This window comes from Cydia fagiglandana, chromosome 7, assembly GCF_963556715.1.
Source record: "Cydia fagiglandana chromosome 7, ilCydFagi1.1, whole genome shotgun sequence".
NCBI lineage: Eukaryota > Metazoa > Arthropoda > Insecta > Lepidoptera > Tortricidae > Cydia > Cydia fagiglandana.
Genome location: NC_085938.1, coordinates 21,428,624 through 21,452,000, shown reverse-complemented (window position 1 = coordinate 21,452,000; position 23,377 = coordinate 21,428,624). Strand labels below are relative to the sequence as shown.

The following is a 23,377-nucleotide window of genomic DNA, read 5'->3' as shown; positions in this document are numbered from 1 at the left end:
AAAGTACACGGAGTACGGGTTAAGAAACACCGGTCTGGGTGTATTTCTATTTGTTGTTTTGTAAAATAAATATTTTCATTTTCATTCCTTCATTCATTCGTCCCGCCGGACACAGATGGCAACACATAGGTGTTTTGATAAAAATCATCCCCATTTGCTCGCGCCTCATGTATGGTGGCGGCGGTCGCGTGGGGCGGGGACCAATGGGAAAATCCGGTGTGAGCGCAGTACGTTTAGGCACCCACCTGTCCGTATGGCGCTGGAGATGATGTCCCGGGCGGCGCGGCGGCGGCTCTCCTCGCCCACCTTGGCCTCCTCCAGCTTGGCCATCGAGTTCTGCAGACTCCTGCACGGAACACCACTGGCGGTCAGTACGCTACTACACACTGGGTGAACCATAACAACTGTTTCCCACTCATGTCCAGTTTTTTGCGAGTACGGTTTTTTTGCATGATCCTGTTTTAGTAGTATAGATATAGGTTTTATTATAGTAACTTTCAAACGAGGATTCTGTTTGCGGGATCCTGCATGCATACTACAGAAAACTGGATCCTGCTAAATATTTGACGTCAGTGGGAAACAGCTCTAAGGGCGAGGAACTGTGCGCATGTGTCTCGCCCGAGGCATAATGATCGCGCAAGCGGTTGCCTCGGGTGAGGCCCGTCCTCCGCTGACCGAGCTTTATGCAACAATTTGCTTTTAACTCGTTCTATGTAAAACCGTTTAATAAGCCAAGACTTTAAGCAGTTCCAACAGTGACGACATATTATTTTTAAAAGATTTTATATAACTTGCCCTATTAGTATGTTAGTGTGTGGGTCAGATCTTGGAAGCTAAATTTAATCCACTTCCCGATTTCCGATTGAGCTGAAATGTTTCATTCATATGTAAATCGGATGACAGTGCAATCTTATGGAGCTGATCAGGTTGTTAGAATTATCTCGTCGGTTTGTATCAAAAGGTATAGGAAGATGGATCTTGGAGGCGAAGGAAAAATAGAGAGCTAGAGGAGCTGGTTGCGATGCCCAATGTAATTGGCGAGATCAAAGTCACACGACTCCGCTGGCTTGGTCACCTGCAGAGGATGGGGGAGGATCGTGCTGTGACAAGAGCGTATGTGGGGCACCCGGGGGGAAAACGTCCGTCTAGGCGTCCCAGATACCGCTGGAGTGACGAAGCCCAAAAAGACCTGTCCGCCCTCGGAATACCCATTCATTCAGAGTGCACGGTACCTCCTGGCGTCCTGCAGCAGCACGGCGGCGTCGACGGGCGTGCCGTGGTTGGGCTCGCTCTCCGTCTTCTGCACGCCGCCGCGGTGCGCCAGCATCGGCAGCTCGCACGCCTACAACATTCATTCACATGTCATCACAAAAGAGACCATAGATTACGAAAGTCGAAACTTATCTAAAGAATTCATTTTTAGTTTAGGGCGCCCAGTTACTGGCGAATTACCCTATATCCTGAGTAAAATCTCGCTAGCGAAAAATAATTCTCCACACAATTACTAACCGAAGATTGGAAAATTCTAAGCAAACTCAGTAAATCTTCACAGGAGGTACGAATACCTAAATGCAGTCGCCCGTTTTTAAATTTGCAAGATTTATCCATGACGGCCACATCGGTAAGTGGGTAATGTCTGTCGGTCCTGGCTCTACACTTCCGGCTTAACAATATCAACTCTATAGTGTAGCCGATAAATTTGCAACTAACTTACCGGGGAAGGCTCAATCCCGATCTGCTGCAGTCTAACGGAGCCACTGTCCGGGCTCTTCTGAAGCTCGCGGTCCTCGCTCTGCGCCTTCGGCTTGGCGATCTTCGACACTAAACGGTAACAAATAAGGTTTATTATTAAATGTGCTGTTGCTTAACTTGTGTGTGTAACTGATTTGTGATTATACACGGTGTAACATGAGTAAACCGAATAATTTTAACAGCGTATTCCTGATCATATTTAGAGACAAAAATGTCCTATAAACTTTTATGAAATTCGTCCAGTTTCAGAGATATTATTAATTGAAAAAAAAAACTAGTTTTTATTGTTACATAGTGTAAAAGGCCTTTTTGATGGTGATGCTGCTGCTATGGGACGTAGTCTAAATATCCTTATTGATAGATGTCAAAAAGTGACAAGTAACACTTTGCAAAAAGTAGGTTCTACGAAAAAAAAAAATTAAAAATCAATTTTAAGTGACAAGTTTACCAATAACATTTATTTTTTATGTACTTATACATTCAAAAAATTGAAAAAATAAAACAAAAAAAATTTTTTTTTTGGCGAAATTGACCTAAACTCATATTACATTTTTTACTTCTTTTTACCCCAGATGCGTGGTTAAAATTATTCGGTTTCCTCATGTTACACCGTGTATTTGTTCTTTATTTACCTACTTAATTTTTATAAGTGAGAACCTGTAATTGGCTCTGTGAATCTATTTTAGTTTTTAGAAATGTTTATAGCTGTTGGTTTTCCATGTATGTAATAAAAAAAAAAAAGAATGTTTCATGTCGTCAACACTGTCAATCTCTTTTTAACCCCAAAAGAAAAGAGAGGTGTTATATTATATAAAGGCTACAAATATAATGACCACCAAAAAATACTTTGGTACCCTAAATAAAAAAATCATGCTTACCAAAAAAAATTACTGAACACCAAAAAAATAAGGCCTAAAATTACAAATGTACCACCATTTTAATTACGACTGCACTTCAAATTGTATTCGAATACCAAATATATTGAATGATTACCAAAAATCATTAATGATCACCAAATCTTGAAGACCAAATAAATGCGATATTTTCACCTAAATAAACTACTGTGATACCAAAAAATTTATACATATTACCAAATAAAGTAAAATGATGCCAAAATTACTAGCCCCTCCCGCTCAACCCCCGTACCTCGCACCGCATAACTTAGGTAGGCATACTGAAATGCTACTAGAAAAGTATGTTAGGTTAGGTTTGTACTGCTATCAGTTAAGTGGGCTAGGTTAACACTGCGACCCTTACAGAAACGAATTGCTACTAGAAAAGTGGGTTAGGTTAGGTTTGAACTGCGACCCTTACAGAAAAGAAATGCTACTAGAAAAGTGGGTTAGGTTAGGTTTGAACTGCGAACCTTACAGAAACGAAATGTTACTAGAAAAGTGGGTTAGGTTAGGTTTGAACTGTGACCCATACAGAAACGAAATTCTACTAGAAAAGTGGGTTAGGTTAGGTTTGAACTGCGACCCTTCCAGATAAGAAATGCTACTAGAAAAGTGGGTTAGGTTAGGTTTGAACTGCGAACCTTACAGAAACGAAATGTTACTAGAAAAGTGGGTTAGGTTAGGTTTGAACTGCAACCCATACAGAAACGAAATGCTACTAGAAAATTTTGCTTTGCTTTAATAGGATAGCAAGATTTAAAAATTTGGTTATAATTTTACATTAAAATGGAGTTCTAATTTTGGTGGTCATTTACTATTTTTGGGTTTACAATGATTATTTTGGTGTCATTTTATTTAATAGGATAGCACGATGTAAAAATTTGGTTATCAATTGACATTAAATTGGGGTTTGAAATTTGGTAATTATTTACAATTTTTGGGTTAATAATGATTAATTTGGTGTCATTTCCTTTAATAGGATAGTAAAATGTAATAAAATTGGTAATCATTTCACATTAAAATGGTGTTATAATTTTGGTGATCATTCATTATTTTAGGGTGGTAAAGTAGATTTTTTTGGTATTAAATTTTATTAAATCTGGTGATCAGTTAAATAGCAGCCTATTATAAATTGTACGTGTGTATTTTCCTCTATCACAATAAATAACTCTTTTTCAACAGAGTAAGTATTGTGTTGTCGAAATTTTTTTTAGATGTTTCACAGTGGCAAGAACTCACTAGATCGCGTTGTTTTAATTTTGGGGGAAAATGAGTGTGACTTATTAAATTTATTACCATGCGGGTATAAGTTGTAAGCAATATTTACCCGGTTTGGAGACGGTTCGTTTGGGTTCCGGCGCCGCCGTGAGCGACGCGCGCCTCTCGAACTGCTCCTTGAAGCTCCCGACATTGCCGCCTACAAAACATAAGTACATAATGTTATTTTCGAAGCCGCGAAAAGGATAATTAGCTTTTGTTTATATCGTTTGCACACCGGAAAAAATAAAAGTACTTTTATAAACCTTTCCATAATATTAAAAAAAAATTAAGAATTTTTGCTTGCCTAGAGAACTTGGCTTCAGTGGACGAAATCAACGACGGGCTAGTGGAAACTGTCCACACAGTAGGGTCTAAGTTTTTTAGACCCCGCCGTAAAGATAGACCTCAGAAATTGACCGAGCAAACCTTAAACCTCATGGCTGAACGACGCTCGCTACAGTTGCAGTCTCCCGATGACGCGGAGTCATATAGGCAGCTCAATAGACGTATATCTAAGTCCTTGCGACATGATCTGCGTCTCTTTAATACTAACCGTATTAAAGAGACTATTGAGCGAAACCAAGGCTCCAAAGTGTTCGCAAAGGACAAGTCTATTGGGCAAAGCCAGCTGACAAAGCTGAAACGGGAAGATGGCAGCATAGCGTCGAGCAAAGCGGAGGTTTTAGGTGAGATCGAGAGGTTCTATGGACAGTTATACACTTCGATCGCAAAGCCCGTTGACAGCTTGGTAGGAGATCCAAGAGCCAAGCTGTCCCGACATTATACCGAAGATATCCCGGACATCAGTCTGTACGAGATTAGGATGGCCCTGAAGCAGCTTAAGAACAACAAGGCGCCAGGCAAAGACGGAATCACTTCAGAGCTTCTGAGAGCGGGTGGAACACCGGTACTTAAAGTCCTCCAGAAGCTCTTTAATTCCGTCTTGTCCGAGGGCATAACGCCTGAAACATGGAATAGAGGCGAGGTGGTGCTGTTCTTCAAAAAAGGTGATAACAACCTATTGAAGAACTACAGACCCATCACGCTTCTGAGCCATGTCTATAAGCTGTTTTCAAGGGTCATCACGAACCGTCTCGAACACAGACTTGATGACTTCCAGCCTCCCGAACAAGCCGGTTTCCGAAAAGGCTATAATATCCATAGACCACATCCATACGCTGCGGCAAGTTATACAGAAGACCGAAGAGTATAACTTGCCATTATGCTTAGCGTTTGTGGACTATGAGAAAGCCTTCGATTCGGTGGAAACATGGGCGGTGCTTGAGTCTCTTCAGCGATGCCATATTGACTATCGGTACATCGAAGTGTTGAAGTGTTTGTATAGTAACGCCACCATGTCGGTCCGAGTACAGGAGCAGAGCACGAGGGCGATTCCATTGCGAAGAGGCGTAAGGCAGGGAGACGTTATCTCTCCGAAACTGTTTACTGCCGTAATGGAAGACGCCTTCAAGTTCCTGGAATGGGAAGGACTTGGCATCAACATCAACGGCGAATACATCACTCACCTTCGGTTTGCCGACGATATCGTAGTCATGGCAAAGTCGATGGAGGAACTCAGCATGATGCTCGATGACCTCAACCGAGTTTCACAACGGGTGGGCTTGAAAATGAACATGGACAAGACGAAACTTATGTCAAATGCCAATGTTGTGCCCATCCCAATCTCTGTTGGGAACTCGGTACTCGAAGTTGTTGACTCGTACATCTACCTAGGACAAGTAGTCCAATTGGGTAGGTCCAACTTCGAGAAAGAGGTCAACCGCCGAATCCAACTCGGTTGGGCAGCGTTCGGGAAACTACGTAATGTCTTTTCGTCCGACATACCTCAGTGCCTCAAGACGAAAGTCTTTAATCAATGTGTGTTACCAGTGATGACTTACGGCTCCGAAACGTGGTCTTTCACTATCGGCCTCATCTCAAAACTCAAAGTCGCTCAACGAGCTATGGAGAGGGCTATGCTCGGAGTTTCTCTACGTGATCGAATCAGAAATGAGGAGATCCGTAGACGAACTAAAGTCACCGACATAGCCCACCGGATTAGCAAGCTGAAGTGGCAATGGGCAGGCCACATTGCACGCAGAGAAGATGGCCGATGGGGTCGAAAAGTGCTCGAGTGGAGACCACGGACTAGCAAGCGCAGCGTAGGACGTTCACCCACAAGATGGACAGACGATCTTGTTAAGGTCGCCGGAAGACGCTGGATGCGGGTCGCTTCCAACCGGCACGTATGGAGGTCCAAGGGGGAGGCCTATGTTCAGCAGTGGACGTCTTATGGCTGAGATGATGATGAAGAATTTTTGAGCGGTTGAAACGCGAATTTGACAAAACTGATATTTGATTTAGCATTTTAAAACCGGGAAGTGGGTATTGTTACAAACAGATGCAATTTTTATTTTTATACTGGCTCACAAAGCACTGTACAAATAAAAAATAACCGATTTGCATTCCCTAGATGTGATCCAGGAGACAATAAGGACAAGTTTACTTCAGTCTTATTGGAATTCATTCACGAAACATAGCAATGTACAAAAGAGAAAGAGAACTGTTTAAATAAATGGAAAACGGGATGGGACGTTTCGTGAAGTTTTTATGTTTAGTAGGTATTAGTTTCCGCTCGCGACTTTGTGCGGGATGACGTTTCTATGTATCTCTGGGTTTCAACTAAGTATTTTTATACCAAATTTTACCTACTGCCTACCGGTCGGTGTTGCGATTTAAGCGTGAAGAGGTAACGGGCAGACACACGGAGGAACTATCGCATTCGTAATATGAGCGGGGATCGTGAAGTAGGAAATTACCGGGTATAGAGAATTTCTTAGGTTTAGGCTGCTGGGGCGCCTGGTGGAGCGCCGGCTGGGGCGGCTGCGGCAGCGGCGGCGGCGCCAGCGCCAGCCCCGTCAGCCGCGCCGCCGCCGCCGACACCTCCTCCGCGGGGGCGGGGGCGGGGGGGGAGTCCTCCTGCCGGCAGCACGAGTGCTGAGCGCGGGCGGCGGCGGGGGCGGCGGCGGGGGCGGGCGGGGCGGGCGCGGGCGCGGTGATGACGTCACGGGTGGCGTCCTTGGCCAGCTGCGCGGGCGCGGGGGATATCGTCATGGTGGCGGATGATATTAAGGTGGGTTGGACCGCCTGGAAATAAATACATGTAAAAAATATACACGTTTCTGCTTTTACTCGTCTAAATATCACAATAAATTTAAAACAATAAATAGTATGATGATTTCGAGGTCGACCGATGAATGACCGCGGTTGGATGGTTCAACTTTTTCTTATCCCTCGCTCCCGCGATCGGTGATACCACCGAAACCGAGCGAATTCATTGACCCCCTCGTGGTCCTCGTCGCAAAAATTGTTTTTAATAAGTAACTTTATTCAGTTTCCTTAGTAAAATTTACGCATTTAGTTTTAAACAAGATGTACCAACCTCTGGCGTGCCGGGCTCCGGCGCCGGCTCTGGAGCAGCGCCCGCGATACTCGCCGCACTGAAAAATAACAACGATCATTCACATCTAGCGTTATCCTAAAATTACTACATACTATTTATTTCGCTTTTTATAATAAGCTACATCTATACATAAACTGACAGATTAGCAAAAAAGAGTAGAAATTAAAAAGTGACAACACTGTAGTGTCGTCTCTTTCAAACCAAAAGAAAACGGAACGACACTACAGTATTGCCACTTTTTAATTGCTGCTCTTTTTGCCAAACTGTATATCGACCAAGATATAAACCGTAATTACCTTTTTTATTGTTATTGAGTTTCCGATATTTCGACGCAGTTACATGCATCTTATTAACGCATGATGAATTAATCACGGTTCATATCCCGGTCGATATAATAAGTCTATTGAAACTAACTGTGAATCATTCAAAACTGTTACATTTATACATGGTTATAATATAATTGTTTATAAAATTACGCAGATGACAGTAAGTATGTTACCTGTGAACCCGTTCCTTCTTCCTGCCGACGGCGGCGGCCGACGCGGCCAGCTCGAGCTTGCGCTTGTTGTCGGCCACGATGGTGCGCGTCGGCGACGGCTTGATCGCGTCCTCACCACCCTCTGAAAACATCACGCAAATTAATTTTAATACAGTTTTGTGAATCTAAAGTTTTAGGAAGCATAAAATTTTGAAAGGCTTAAGTCAACTTAAATGACTTAACTTGTGACCCAAGAGACAAATATCCTGTTTTTTGTCATTCGTTTTATATTATATGCGGGATTTCATGTGTAAAGGTTCCGTCACACAGGCACGTTTTTCTGGCAGGGCGTGAGCGTTTTGCATGTAAAAGCGGCATGCTCCGCTCACGCCCCAACCTGAAAACGCGCCTGTGTGACGAAGCCTTAAATCTCTCGTAACATAAATCGAGTTAAAACCTCTACGGACTCAATTTTATGCTGTGTCATAGACCATTTACAAAACCTACTATAGCATAAAGTTCTACCTAAAGTAAATAGTGTGTTAGAGTTATTACCGGCCACGAGGTCAAGAATTCTCTTCTCGGCGGAGCTGCTGGGCTCCACCATGGCCATCGACGCTGAAGTTGTGAGCTCTGCGCCGCTCTCTGACGCTGTCAGTTCACCCTGTAAATTTATTAAGTTATTATTTAACTTCCGATCTTGAAAAACTTATTTTTGATTTTTTTTGCTCACTAGATGTTATATAAGGGTGTCAGAAATTATGCAAAATTGTACCCTATCACTTCGAAAGGCTAGGTATTCTGGCTAAACATGAATTTTATGACAGTTATAACATTTCTTCTAACAAAGTTTGCTATCATTGTCAAGTTTGTTATCATAAAGTCATTGATGTTGAAGGCTTATTACAGAGTCGAGGACTACTTGACAGACAAACATGCATGGTCCAAACCAGAAACTGTAATAACGACAAGTAGCAATTAAAAATATTGTATTATGTGTTCCGTACTCCACATCGGATATCTTCATTGAGAGAGTAACGCGATCGTTGACCAATGATGCCGCTAGCGTCTATGTAGTCGCTCCGCCCCACGCCGTGACGTAGTTCCGCTTCCACTTCCTGCGAACCGTTGCTCGCTTCCCGCCACTCGCCACCGCCATGACATTGTTTCGTCGACCGTCTTGACCGATGGTCCGCAAATATTTTTTGCGTATATTTTTGCAGCATGGTGCTTTAACATTTCCGATCCAAAGCTCGGTCGATTAAATAGTGAGATATGGCAGAGATCGCCACTATTAGTCTTTTGGCGGTCTCGCGATCGATCATCGAACGGTGCTTTTCGATTCTACCCACTTTTTTCTTGCTAAATTAATTTTCACATTCCATGCTGCTAAAATCGTTACCGTTAACTCGCATTTTCGAGATCGAAGTAGGAAGTGCGTCAGTGGTTTTTGTTAACAAGTGGTAACAAGTCGCTCCGCATCGGAGAGGGAACGTGCGGTCATCGTGCCTGCGGCGGCGGCGGCGGCGCCCGGGCGGCGCGGCGGCGGACGGCCTGCGCGCTGCTGCCGGGTGCCGCGCTTCGCTGATAGGGAGGTTTGGATTGTCTCGAACCATCCGGTGAGCCAGTTTAAGATATTCTAATTTTATTGGCGTTCAGAAGTTACTTCGTCACTCGCGGAGGGTTCTCAGGCAGGAGCCTGGGAGTACCTCGTGTTGTTAGTTGCGGCGCGACCGGGGCGCCCCGTCCCCCGGCGCCCGCCCCCGCCCGCGCGCGCCGCGTCTTCTGCTGTCGTCCAAGGTGACTCCGAGACACCGCGACGCTGCGGGCCACGCCTCCAGTCCGCAGGACTCGGAGAGACGTCACACGCCCGCTCCTGTTGCTGCAGTCGCGGTGCGGAGTCGCGGTGCGGACGCCTCCAGTCCGCGGGACTCCGAGAGACGTCACACGCCCGCTCCTGTTGCTGCAGTCGCGGTGCGGACGCCCGCTCCTGTTGCTGCAGTCGCGGTGTGGACGCCTCCAGTCCGCGGGACTCCGAGAGACGTCACACGCCCGCTCCTGTTGCTGCAGTCGCGGTGCGGACGCCTCCAGTCCGCGGGACTCCGAGAGACGTCACACGCCCGCTCCTGTTGCTGCAGTCGCGGTGCGGACGCCCGCTCCTGTTGCTGCAGTCGCGGTGTGGACGCCTCCAGTCCGCGGGACTCCGAGAGACGTCACACGCCCGCTCCTGTTGCTGCAGTCGCGGTGCGGACGCCTCCAGTCCGCGGGACTCCGAGAGACGTCACACGCCCGCTCCTGTTGCTGCAGTCGCGGTGCGGACGCCCGCTCCTGTTGCTGCAGTCGCGGTGTGGACGCCTCCAGTCCGCGGGACTCCGAGAGACGTCACACGCCCGCTCCTGTTGCTGCAGTCGCGGTGCGGACGCCTCCAGTCCGCGGGACTCCGAGAGACGTCACACGCCCGCTCCTGTTGCTGCAGTCGCGGTGCGGACGCCTCCAGTCCGCGGGACTCCGAGAGGCGTCACACGCCCGCTCCTGCTGCTGCAGTCGCTGTGCGGACGCCTCCAGTCCGCGGGACTCCGAGAGACGTCACACGCCCGCTCCTGTTGCTGCAGTCACGGTGCGGACGCCTCCAGTCCGCGGGACTCCGCGAGACGTTACACGCCCGCTCCTATTGCTGCAGTTGCGGTGCGGACGCTTCCAGTCCAGCGCGACTCCGAGAGATCCGCGTGGCTCTGCGCGTCACACGCCCACTCCTGCAGCTGCGGGCGCATCGCGGGTGGATCGCGCCAAGGTGAAGGCGGACCGCTTCTGCGTCCCGACTGCCCGAGCGGAAGGAAGGTAAGTTACGTGTAAGCAGTGGAAAGGCTACGAGTACAGCGACGATCGCCGCGTTGGTTGCCGGCCGTCATGACGTCGCTGGTGACCTACGCGCCGGTGGTGGCCACCACGATGGCACCGCCGAGGGCAACAGCGTCGCCGTGATGATGCGTGCAACTACGAGCCTAGCCATCGGCGCCTCCCGTGCCGGTAACGTCCGTCACGCGCACCGGCGCCTGTCGAGCTGGCCGCCACGACGGCGCCTCTCGCACCTGAGCCTGGCGACGGTGGCCGCCATGATGGCGCCGCCCGCTCGATGACACCGCCTGCCCCCCGAGCTGGCCGCCACGATGGCGCCTCTCGCATTACGCATCGACGCGGCGGCGGCGGCTGCCACAATGGCGCTGCCCGCCACGATGATGCCGCCCGCCACGATGGCACCACCACCTGCGCACTGGCGCCTCTCGAGCTGGCCGCCACGATGGCGCCTCTCGCCTCACAGCAGTGCCTCCCAGACCAGCCAGCCAGACGGCGACCGCCTCATGCACCGGTGCCTCCCGAGCTGGCCGCCACGATGGCGCCTCTCGCCGCACGCACCGGCGCCTCCCGAGCCGGTGGCGGCGGCCGCCACGATGGAGCCGCCCGCCTCACGCGACAACGCCTCTAGAGCGGGCCGCCACTATGGGTCCTCGCCTCACGCACCAGCGCTTCCCGAACCAGTGGCGGCCGCCATGAGCCGCCCGGCCTCAGGCACCGGTGCCCCCCCCCCCCCCCCCCCCGAGCCGGCCGCCACGATGGCGCCCCTAGCTTCACGCACCGGCGCCTCCCGAGCGGCGGCGGTTGCCACAATCACGCCGATGCTGTCCACCGATGCTGCAACTACGACGATGTCGTCCCTTGCTCGCTGGGCGCCACAGTATCAGTTTTGTCCTGTCCACATGGTTCCAATGAGGTACGCAGGCGCCTATAGCTATGGTGCAGGTATAGGTATGGTATGGTACAGCACGAACAGACCGCTAAGCTCTTGGTTTCGGTTAAAGAATCCTCCGGCGACGGCAGACAAGGTCGTAAAGAGCCCCGTCCTAGCGCGGCTCGACTGCCCGGAGTTGAAAGCGGTAAGATATGTCGATACTCAGAGGAAAATACGTCGTGTTCCCGGGCTTCATAAAGGTGCTGATCGACTTCGCTGTGTCGCTTCGAAGCTCCTACGACTTCTCGAGGCCATGGAGTGGTCCAACCGGAGAACAGCTAGCGACAAGGCCCTGTGCGACCGCTCGAAACCGAGGTGAAAGGCATCGAAAAGGTCTGCAGACTTCACATAATTATCTCTACTTGCTCGCGCTCTCCAGCTTAAGTTCCGTCTTACAAAGACGAACTCGTGCGAAAAGCCATAATAAACAAAATGGGACAAATAAACCCGCTGCGCCTGAACAAGCTTGAGTTTCCGGTGCTAAGAGAAAGGGGCCAGGAGGACTCCAGCAGTTTCCATCTGTCTGTATTCGACTTTATCGAAACAGTTTTGTTACGCAAAGCGCCAAAATCGATTTTAGACTTGATTTCATCAGTTCGATTTCCTTAAAAGCATGCTACTAACTCGATGCCCTATACTAACTCGATATAGGGTGTCTCTTCGGATAAAGCGAATTAGACCATCACGCTCCTAGACATCACGTGGGACACGCGGCACAACACACCGATTGAAAGTTTTCTTTTCGCGACATACAGGCCTGCCTTGCTGCAGAGTTTCTCGCAGAAATGAGACTCAATGCCTTCTGTTCAGTCTCAAATTCGAAAACTTTAGTTCATGGAGGAAGGTGAAGCCTTCGCAGTCCCCAGCAACACGGAGCTGCCGAAAGCCTCGCACCACTTTCTTCCTCATCTTATGCAAGCAGTCCGTTACAATCTCCAATATTGGTAGACAATGTACGAGGTAAGGCCCTTTCAGCGAAGAGTAACCGTTAACGGGCCGCATCTGCAGCGCTGACGACAGAAGTGTAAACATACAACCGCACCGGTACAGTATACATAAAACGACGGCGACACTACATCCCTTCCGTTACTACGGCTGTCGCAAAAACTGCTGATGCCAGCAGATCGTCTACAGGTCGCGCTGGTTGCTTGCTACTTGCCAGGTCGGTACAACCCCCGAGGGCGACGGTTTATCAAGAAGTCACTGCGCGCCCGAGTGGCAGCTGCGCCCAGCAGCCGCCGAGACTGTCTTCACCTGACAGGCGCCTTGTTGGCCGGCCTCCGCTTTCGAGAGCCCTCGCACTGTGCCACGGTATTTCTTAACAGACTCATTGAACTGCTACCACGACCTTTGACAGCTGCCTGTGAGACTTGGCATGGATGTCTCCACCTCCCAGCCTAGTCTGTGTACTGCGACGGCGTGATAAGGAGTCTTAAAGCAGCTGTGGTAAGCTTGCAATTTACTGGCGGTCCTAGTGAACACAACGTCAGACCGCCCTCCCTTACGAGTCAACGACCTTAAGAATGAGGCGTAGCTCCTGTCAGATAGGACGCTCCAACACCGAGCTGGCGGGATCAGGAGTGACGTCCGCTACTGGCGTGACTGGCGCATGCATATAACATGCCAAGGTCTAACGCTACGTAGCGAACGAAACGCAACTGTCACTGTCTCACTAATATGGAAGAACCGGATATTCCCGATTCCGGTACTGTGTTTGTATAGAAAACAGTAACGGGAGCCCCTAGATCGTCCCCTTGTCTAGGCTGCATGTACGGCCACAATGTAGAAACGGTCTTTATGGTGCATCAAAAATAAGATCAACTGCCAGGTACCTCTATCCAGTGAAGTAGCGAGCTATCTCAGACGTCTATTTCTATTATACATGTTAGCTTTCAGAACGATACTCGTTCATAAGCCTCTCACAAGTGCTGTGTATGAACCACTATCGGACACTATGCCTTCTTCCAACGCCATTAATAGCGAGACCAGCGCCTCCCAAAGCACCAGCTTGGGACGCGAGACATCTACTTGCCCTAATTTAAATAGCCCTACAACGTTAGGTACGTTAGAAGAAGTACGATAGAATAGCTGCCGCACTTTTGCTGTTAGCATCAGGCCGCAGGGTCAATGACCTTACTCTACTACACTGTAGCCCGGGCAATTATATAGATAACTTTAACGCTATTATTTTGTGTCCGAAATTCGTCTCTAAACCAGATAACGTGTCTTACCGACTGGACTCTTAGAAGCTCCGGAATAAAGTATAGACCCAGTATAAGTAGGTAGTCTGGGTACGTCACCTTGCGAGAATTACACAAAATGTTAGGGGACACTTCGCTTATTTCTTTCAGCCACAGTCTCATCCAAGCCGGCCTCGCCTACGATTGCTTTTGATCCACGATGTACTTAATAACTAAATTGGCTGGAAAGCTATTCACTTAGCGATATTTTCGCTTATGTTAATTGGGAACATGACTCGCAGAGATTCTGCGGATCGGATGCGATTTCGAATGAGAATTCTCTTAAACCAGTTTAACGTCAGATTCGAACCTGAGATTACAATTTCAATTCTCAATTTCCTGTAATTCACATTATAACGAGTCACTGTGATTTCATGGGTTGCAATATGGTGTATACATATTTATTCGTTCTCTGAGTTCTATGACAGTAGGTGTAGCCCTATCGCTTGCGCGCCCGCTAACTCGCCACCAGGAGATAATAAACAGGTCTCAATGAAGATATCCGATGTGGAGTACGGAACACATAATATAAAAATTTTACCTTCCAATAAAATTATTATTATGTTTCCTATCCACATCGGATATCTGAGTAATGCCTTCCTGGCAGGCTACTAGGCTACTTTTATGCCGACGGTACTTCTCCTCAACAATGTCATGGCGGTGGCGAGTGGCGGGAAGCGAGCAACGGTTCGCAGGAAGTGGAAGCGGAACTACGTCACGGCGTGGGGCGGAGCGACTACATAGACGCTAGCGGCATCATTGGTCAACGATCGCGTTACTCTCTCAATGAAGATATCCGATGTGGATAGGAAACATAATAATAATTTTATTGGAAGGTAAAATTTTTATATTATGTGTAGAGTTAAAAGTGACTCAGCTCAGGTAAGAAAGTACATCAAATTGTATGAAAGCATCTCATAACAATCAGTCAGATTCATATAATATGTATTCTCATTTCTTTTATTGATTTTAATTTCTTTTCCTTTTGTAAGATTTGATATGTTTTCTGAAAGAGCTACGTATTTGTGATTTCATGTACATATATGTTTATTTTTTATATCAAATTCTATAAAGTTATGTACTCACTGAGTATAATTGCATGAATTCTATAGTAATTTAAATTGTATTTTTCTTAATTACTCGTAATGCATGTTAATTATAAGATGTAATAATGTTTTGAAAAGATGTGTCCCGCCGAGTTTGTTGCCGGTCCCATATTGGGATACCCTCCTCCAATTGAGGGGGGATTTAAATCTTCTCGGGGCAGAGGTGTACGGTTGGAGCCGGTAAAGGTTTATTTGACGTTCATAAGCGCATTGTAATATGCCTACTTGAATAAACTATTTTTTATCTTTTATCTTTTTTCTTATCTTTTACTATTGTCGCCTGGCTGACGGGACAGGATAGCAAAAAAAAGTTGATCCACCCATGTATTGCACTGTAAATAAAATAAAACCTATTAGTATGTTGTGTAAGTGGGCAGTATACCTCGTTGGGCACGACGACGGAGTTGCTGGGCGGCGGCGCCAGCGAGAGCAGCAGGTCGAGCCGCACCGGCGTCTCCGCCGCCAGCATCTCCGCCATCTCCAGGCACCCCCTCTCGCACCCCGTGTTCACCCATCTGCAAACGTATAACGTGTCAGGCGCATTCGCGGCCAATATAAACGAATTCACTTAAATAACGACTCGTGTCAATTATGTAAGTGTTTATGGAGAACAATTTTTTGTTTATTTTAGTTATTCAAGGGACATCACGGTTTTTTAATGTGGTTTATATTTCCATCCTCACTCTATAAATGAATTATGGCTAATTATTGTTATAAAGCCTTATAGAGCGGTCAAATTTTACAATAAAAAAACATTGCGTGATGTAGTTCTGTATTTTTTATATATTGTTTATAGTCATTGGAGGAATGTGAGACTATGTTTTGCAAGCAAAAAAAAGTTGTGCTGCCTGCGTAATTTGCAAGAAACTGCAAAAATTTCGGAGTTTTTTCAGTTTTTGCACTTTTATTAAAAAGCTATGGGTTTTTGGTCAAAACTTTCTATGTAACGTTAAAAGAACATTAAATTTGGAACAATTTAAGCCCATGTACAGCGCCGCATGTTAAATAGTTCATGAGATATGGAACTTTAAAAAAAGGGTATTTTTTTCCTTAGAATGAAATTTTTAGTTTTTCCTATATTTCAGGACAAATATCGGCACAACCGCTCATATTGCGATAAATAAAGTTGTAGCAAATTTAATTACCTTTCATTTAAGTGCAAGAAAGGGTCAATAAGTTCTACAGTTCTCTAGTTATCGTAAAAAAATGAAATTGCTATAATGAGGAAGGCAACTAATGTATTGTTTTTAAGGCATTGTCAAAATCCGTACAAAAGGCAGTACCATCGTCGAGAATGCCATCTACGATTAAGTTTTACCGGCCTTCTCGGATAGCAGCAGAGCGATGTTAGAGATCAACCATTTTTAAAATGCACTCCCCTCTTAAGCACTTCATTCATTCACTAATGAAATCAAGATACAAACTGTAGTTTGGCTTGTTTTTAGGCTCCACTTTTTGGTCTTAGCCATTGATTGTAGTCCACGATACCGATTCTTATTTAAGAATTAGTTCTGGTTTTGATCTTGTTTTGATACGACCTTGACGATAGTTCACGGTGATTGGCGTGGTGTTGGCGAAACGCACCGGAATCACGGATAGTCGTGTCAATAGATATCTAGCTGTCGCTTTTTAGTGCTCTTGGCTGTACTGTGAGTCGTGTTAATACAAGATCACGATAATATCCTGTATCGAATATAACCACAACAAATGGATACATCAGAATCAGCTACCATTACCCACTCTATAGTTCGCTTTTTTTAGCATTAGAAAGAACTCCGCAGAAGTAAGCGTACAGTTTTTATGAGGCTCCTTAATTGTTAATAATTATTGAATTATCTAATGTATCATGGTCATTGGTCAATACATATAATTTACTTCAAATTATTACCGCTAAAAGTGCCGGATTTGGAACCACGAGCTTACTTCTGCGAAGTTCTTTCTAATGCTAAAAAATACGAACTATAGGTATACGTTTGTGTTATAATCTACGGGTTTTAACTAGCAATATCCTATTACTAGAGTCTTAACTACATACAAAGGTGTATAGATTGGCAAACCAAATCGGGAATAGAAGAAGAACTAAACGAAACACGTAGTATGTACTAGTTTTTATTCAGTAAGGTATAGATAAGTGTGTGTTAACATGATGCATGATCTGCCAAGCCGGGTAGATTGCATACATTTGTTACTTTCTAGCAATGAGATATTCTTTTAGCATAATTAGTTAATCATGTTAACATTGAGATATATTTGGTTACGAATTATACATATAGGTACCTTCTTAAATATCCAATTTGTAACTCAAAAACTTCAATATGTATTTGCCGTATTTTCTATTGACAAATTAGTCCAATTATTTTTATTTTTAATTGGTCCAGACTATAAATTCATTTGTACAGTAAAGACTGAAATAGTTATTTATAGTCACAACCCGTGGATTGACAACTCACTGAGCAGTAGCTCCACATACGTTTAGCCTTAACAGCCATTGGAAAAGAATTTGCATTATTTGCAAATATTCCGTGTAAATACCGTAAACCACTGAAGAAGTTATAATATACTGGTAACTTGACAAGACTGAGTCACATCCATGCCTATAGCACAAACATATACTTAGCGTGGGTACTGGTAGCTGATTCTGATGTATAAATTTGTTGTGGTTAGGATATTATCGTGATCTTGGATTAACACGACTCACAGTACACTCAAGAGCGCCAAAAAGCGACAGCTAGATATCTAATGACACAACTTCCAGTGATTCTGGTGCGTTTCGCCAACACCACGCCAATCACCGTGAACTGTCGTCAAGGTCGTATCAAAACAAGATCAAAACCTGAACTAATTCTTAAATAAGAATCGGTATCGTGGACTACAATCAATGGCTAAGACCAAAAAGTGGAGCCTAAAAGCAAGTCAATCTACAGTTTGTATCTTGATTTCATTACTGAATGAATGAAGTGCTTAAGAAGGGAGTGCATTTTAAAAATGGTTGATCTCTAACATCGCTCTGCTGCTATCCGAGAAGGCCGGTAAAAGTTAATTGTAGATGGCATTCTCGACGATGGTACTGCCTTTTGTACGGATTTTGACAATGCCTTAAAACAATACATTAGTTGCCTTCCTCATTATAGCAATTTCATTTTTTTACGATAACTAGAGAACTGTAGAACTTACTGACCCTTTCTTGCACTTAAATGAAAGGTAATTAAATATGCTACAACTTCATTTATCGCAATATATCTGATAGCATGAGCGGTTGTGTTGATATTTGTCCTGAAATATAGGAAAAACTAAAAATTTCATTCTAAGGAAAAAATACCCTTTTTTTAAAGTTCCATATCTCATGAACTATTTAACGTGCGGCGCTATACATGGGCTTAAATTGTTCCAAATTTAATGTTCTTTTAGCGTTACATAGAAAGTTTTGACCAAAAACCCATAGCTTTTTAATAAAAGTGCAAAAACTGAAAAAACTCTGAAATTTTTGCAGTTTTTTGCAAATTACGCAGGGAGCACAACTTTTTTTTGCTTGCAAAACATAGTTTCACATTCCTACAAGGACTCCAAACAATATAAAAAAAAATATAGAACTACATCATGCATTGTTTTTTTAGGAGATTTTTTTGTAAGATTTGACTGGTCTATTAGAGATAATATAATTCTTTTTCAGATGAGAACGTTTAATTGAAAATATTGAATATAAAATCCGACACACTGGCAAAGTTCCCAATCTTAAGGAACACAAGGACAGACAAGAGGATAGATTGTAGAATGTGACAAAATAAATCAAATTATTAAGGTAACGATGAGCAGGCCACATACTGAGAGACAAAGCAGACAATGGGACCAAGGTTGTGACAAGAGTGGACACCCAAGACTGATGTTATCATTTATTTATTTAAACTTTATTGAACAGCAAAAGTGAAGAAACTGATGTATAGAGTGAGCACTCTTAGCTTACTCATTTCTCTATGATAATACCTATCTCTTACGTACTCACATAAATTATATACTCAGTTATCGTGAAAAACTTACGAGTGATCACAAATATACACAATGTCGGCGCGCTTGAGAGGGTCCACCGTCAGCATGTCCCGGATCAGCGGCGATGCGGCTGTAAATATAAAGTCCCGTGTTAATACTTGCCCATCAAATGTTTCTTATTATTAAAAGAAACGGTATCACATCAACGTTACCTTAAAATAAACAATATAATAAAATATATTTTTTCTCTTGTTCTTCTGCATTGTGACCCAGGCGACAAGAGTAAAAAAAATATAGACTCACTGGAAGGACTCTTGGGCTCGTAGTAATCCCCGTTGCTGATCTGGCGCACTAGCCGCTTGAAGTTGGAGCCGTCGAACGGCATGGCGCCGTACACCAGGGTGTAGAGCAGCACGCCCAGCGACCAACAGTCCACCTGTGGACATCAATCAGTGTTATAAACCTTTACATGCCTTTTGGTTTATCCAGTCAGTCAGGCCAGTCATAGGCCAAGAACTCTCATACTTGTATACGTACGTCGCTCGGACACAGTCAGAAAGAAAGAGCTTTGCTCCTTCTGCTCTACTGACCTGGTATGTGCATTGTGCACAAACGCAAGAGTAAAATGCGACGAAAGAGCTTGAAGACAGTTTTCACTTAAAAACGGTCTACTCCACATTGAGCTTACTTTTAATTTAATTTTTACAGCGGAAACCAAAATTCGGCCTATTAGTGTTCTCAAAAAACGAATAAAATGACGTTCACTCGTATTTACCTCGGGACCGATGTAAGGCGTCCCTTTAACAATCTCCGGCGACGCGTACAGAGGCGACCCGCAGAACGTCGACAGTAGTGACGTCTCTTTGAACACATTTGACAGACCGAAGTCGGCTATCTGTAAACAAGAAATAAACACGATTAATAAATTATGGGTATCACATCCCTACGTATATTATAAATGCGAACGTAACTCTGTCTGTCTGTCAGTTACCTCTTCACACTTAAACCGCCCAAAACGATTTTGATGAAATTTGGAATTGATATAGATGAGGAGGCCCAGAGGACATGAAGTAGTATTTTCAATCATCATCATTCAATCGCGCAGACAAATTCGTGGGCAAAAACTAGTAATTAATATAGATAACATGAATCCACATTTATCGGTTCCGTAACCCAAGAGACAATATTAAGTTGTGAACGACACTGACCTTAGCGCTGCCCGTGTCGTCCAATAACACGTTCTCCAGTTTCAAGTCTCTATGGCATATCTTATGTATATGGCAATAATAAACGGCCGTCGCGATCTGACGGAATAACCTGAAAATAACATTGTAATTAATCATCAGTATCACCACTTTTACCTTAGTAAAGTATAGGCTAAGGCTATGTTATATGTAGTTAGTGCTCTAGTATCATAGTTATTTGTCGTCTGTCGTATAACTTTATGCAATATAACTAATGATGGTCAATTGGCCGCAACCGAAACTCGCGTGATATCGGTTGTGCAAAATTCAATTATAAATTTAAAAGTTAATATTTTTCGGGGGGATAAGGGGATTATTGGACATTAAGGGCCGATACAGACGGACTGCAATCCGTACAGCGCCTGTACAGCGCGCTGCAAGTGCTTTAGCAGCTGTGCGTACAGTCTAGGTATTCAATATTGATACGAACAAATTGCCATAAATATATACGCACATTGAGTGCCGGTTATCTATTAGTTAGTCGCTTGTAGCGCTACGAAAACGTTGGCAGTGAATGCGTTAATATACAGGGCGTCCCACGGCGATGCCACATGGAGGGAAAGTACCTTAAATATCATAGATAGCATATTTTGCTGAAAGAAGACTTCATTTTATTTTTAAAACTTAGTTAAATTGCATTCATACTTTTTTAATTTTTTTTGAAAAAAAATGTATGGAAAAAAATTATCGCGTCATTGGAGGAAAAGTACCTTAATTATTGTAAATGAACATCTTACTGAAAGAAGACATTATTTCGATTTAAAAAAACAAGTTGAATTGCATTTTAAATAATTTCATGGTTAAACCGGGAATCGAACCCGCTACACGAGAAAAAAAAATACCTTGTAGCTTTGTCATACCGATCGAAAGGCGAGAATTATTTTTTTGGTACAAGGTATTTTTTTTCTCGTGTAGCGGGTTCGATTCCCGGTTTAACCATGAAATTATTTAAAATGCAATTCAACTTGTTTTTTTAAATCGAAATAATGTCTTCTTTCAGTAAGATGTTCATTTACAATAATTAAGGTACTTTTCCTCCAATGACGCGATAATTTTTTTCCATACATTTAAAAAAAAAAATTAAAAAAGTATGAATGCAACTTTACTAAGTTTTAAAAATAAAATGAAGTCTTCTTTCAGCAAAATATGCTATCTATGATATTTAAGGTACTTTCCCTCCATGTGGCATCGCCGTGGGACACCCTGTATTATGGGCAACATGGTCGTGTATACATATTTTTGGCACTTTGTGCGTTTCAATATTTAATATCATGACTGTACCAATAAAATCTTCATAATAATAATGAAATGATATTACCTTCTCGCTTCGTCTTCTTGTAATACTTTCTTTTGGCTGAGGTAGTCGTACAGTTCTCCCCCGGAGCAGTACTCCATCACGAGGATCATCTTTTCACTATTTTCAAATACTGCAAACAACAATAAAACAAATTATATGACATTATTAAAAGTGTCACGTCATCAAGGGTGAATTAATATATTATTCTTGTCACTCTGCCATAGTTACAGTCTCCTGGGTCACTCTTGAAACGCGGGTTTTAAGGATTAAATTTGAAGAAATATCCATTTTTATGGTAGTCGTAAGCTGAAGAGCTGAAGCTGAAGAGCTGGTTTTTCATAGTTTACTATGAAAAACCATTGTGGGCCCATCTACTTAGCTTGTTAGTAGAACAATGTTCATAATTTCTTCTAACAAGTTGTGCTACTTTTGTCCCCTGGCTGACGGGACAGTAAACGTCCGCGTGAGTTAGCGGCGCACATACTATTTATTCGTGAGCCTACCTTCATAAATATGTACAATGTTGGGATGCCGCACGGAGGACATGATCTGCACCTCCCGCCGGATGCGCACCAAGTCCGCCTCCGACTCGATCTTGCACTTCTTGATGGTCTTGATGGCGACCTCCTGCCCCGTCTTCTTGTTGATGCCCAGCTGCACCTTGCCGTACGTGCCCTGTCCGAGCTTTCGGACTATGTCGAATCTGAAATGTACATTATTCTTGTGAGATAACATTCCGAGACCAGTATTGGAATATTTTCTTAAAGTTTAACATCACGTTCAAGCAGTTATTGTTTAAAAACATGAAGTGCCTTTGTCTTACATAGCAGTACCTTTTTTTTTTCGATGTGGCGCGCGCACCGCTCTTGTGAGCAAGGACCCCGCTAAGGATACGGGCGAGCCTTGCTCGTATGCATATCTGTCGCCAGTTTTCCCTTAGTCGCCTTATACGACACCCACGGGACGAGATGGGGTGGTGCTATTCTTTTCTGATGCCGGCACCACACGGCACACATAGCCTCACATAGCAGTACCTATCTAATTAAATCCAATATCAGTTTTGTACACAAATACATATACACGCGAGCACTTCTAAACTAAATTTCCTAAATATAGTTTAAAAAAATTAGCGAGCACAAAACGTTTTTTTTTTGGACTTAGGTAATGAAATAAGGACACTAACTTGATATGACTCCAGAATAGTACATCACAAACTTCATAGGAAAATGCGTTATTTGGCACGTTCAGTCGGGTTCATGTTCTATCGAAGGTCGGCGTCACGTCACGGCAATCTTCATATTGTCCAAAGTGATTAATCGCGATCACTGGCAGCATTACCAGCTACCAGGAATAGTGGCACTTCACATAACTTTACAGCGTAAATAAAGGCCATTTCACAATGGCTCTCTACATTAACGTTCTAGTTGAAGCATAGTACGTTTGAGATAAATATGTAGTCAATGTGACAGAGCCTTAATATTAAAGTGAAGTGTAATAAGAGCGCGTGGGAGGTGATAGATAGCGGGAAAACGGCACTATTTGCCACCAGCTAATACCAATCTGACACTATAGAAAGAAACAGATAAAAGGCAAATAAATCACGGTTGAACTTTGATATGTGAGTCGTATTATGGAAGGAGATTAAGGTTCGCCTACAAAGTTCCACACTAATAAATAATATAATACCACACTAATAATAATAAGTGCCAAAGAAACTTCGGCTGTTTGTTACTTTTATGTTTTATTTTTACTGTGAGGTTAATAAAGCTACATTTAGACGATTCAAGAACTTGCATGCAATATTCGATACCTGCTATGCTAACTACTGAGTACTGTAATGAATTTAGTCAATCGACCACATACCGCAATT

The 23,377-nt window shown here is 44.1% G+C and overlaps 2 protein-coding genes across 2 annotated transcripts in view; one reads left to right on the top strand and one right to left on the bottom strand.

The window, feature by feature from the left end:
• The window catches only part of LOC134666132 (uncharacterized), a 303,746-nt gene that overhangs the window by 208,519 nt on the left and 71,850 nt on the right, over positions 1–23,377 (top strand). The window lies entirely within an intron of this gene.
• Positions 1–23,377, bottom strand: part of LOC134666262 (uncharacterized) — a 65,242-nt gene that overhangs the window by 17,362 nt on the left and 24,503 nt on the right. The window contains exons 3-18 of the mRNA XM_063523414.1: positions 22,011–22,210; positions 21,529–21,637; positions 20,175–20,283; positions 19,742–19,861; positions 19,270–19,402; positions 19,018–19,096; positions 15,365–15,497; positions 8,405–8,513; positions 7,871–7,991; positions 7,351–7,408; positions 6,942–7,055; positions 6,728–6,887; positions 3,976–4,065; positions 1,715–1,821; positions 1,233–1,342; positions 246–346 (exon numbers count right to left, since the gene is read on the bottom strand). Coding sequence (XP_063379484.1) covers positions 246–346; positions 1,233–1,342; positions 1,715–1,821; positions 3,976–4,065; positions 6,728–6,887; positions 6,942–7,055; positions 7,351–7,408; positions 7,871–7,991; positions 8,405–8,513; positions 15,365–15,497; positions 19,018–19,096; positions 19,270–19,402; positions 19,742–19,861; positions 20,175–20,283; positions 21,529–21,637; positions 22,011–22,210 — 1,853 coding nt within the window. The remainder of the gene's footprint in view (positions 1–245; positions 347–1,232; positions 1,343–1,714; positions 1,822–3,975; positions 4,066–6,727; positions 6,888–6,941; positions 7,056–7,350; positions 7,409–7,870; positions 7,992–8,404; positions 8,514–15,364; positions 15,498–19,017; positions 19,097–19,269; positions 19,403–19,741; positions 19,862–20,174; positions 20,284–21,528; positions 21,638–22,010; positions 22,211–23,377) is intronic.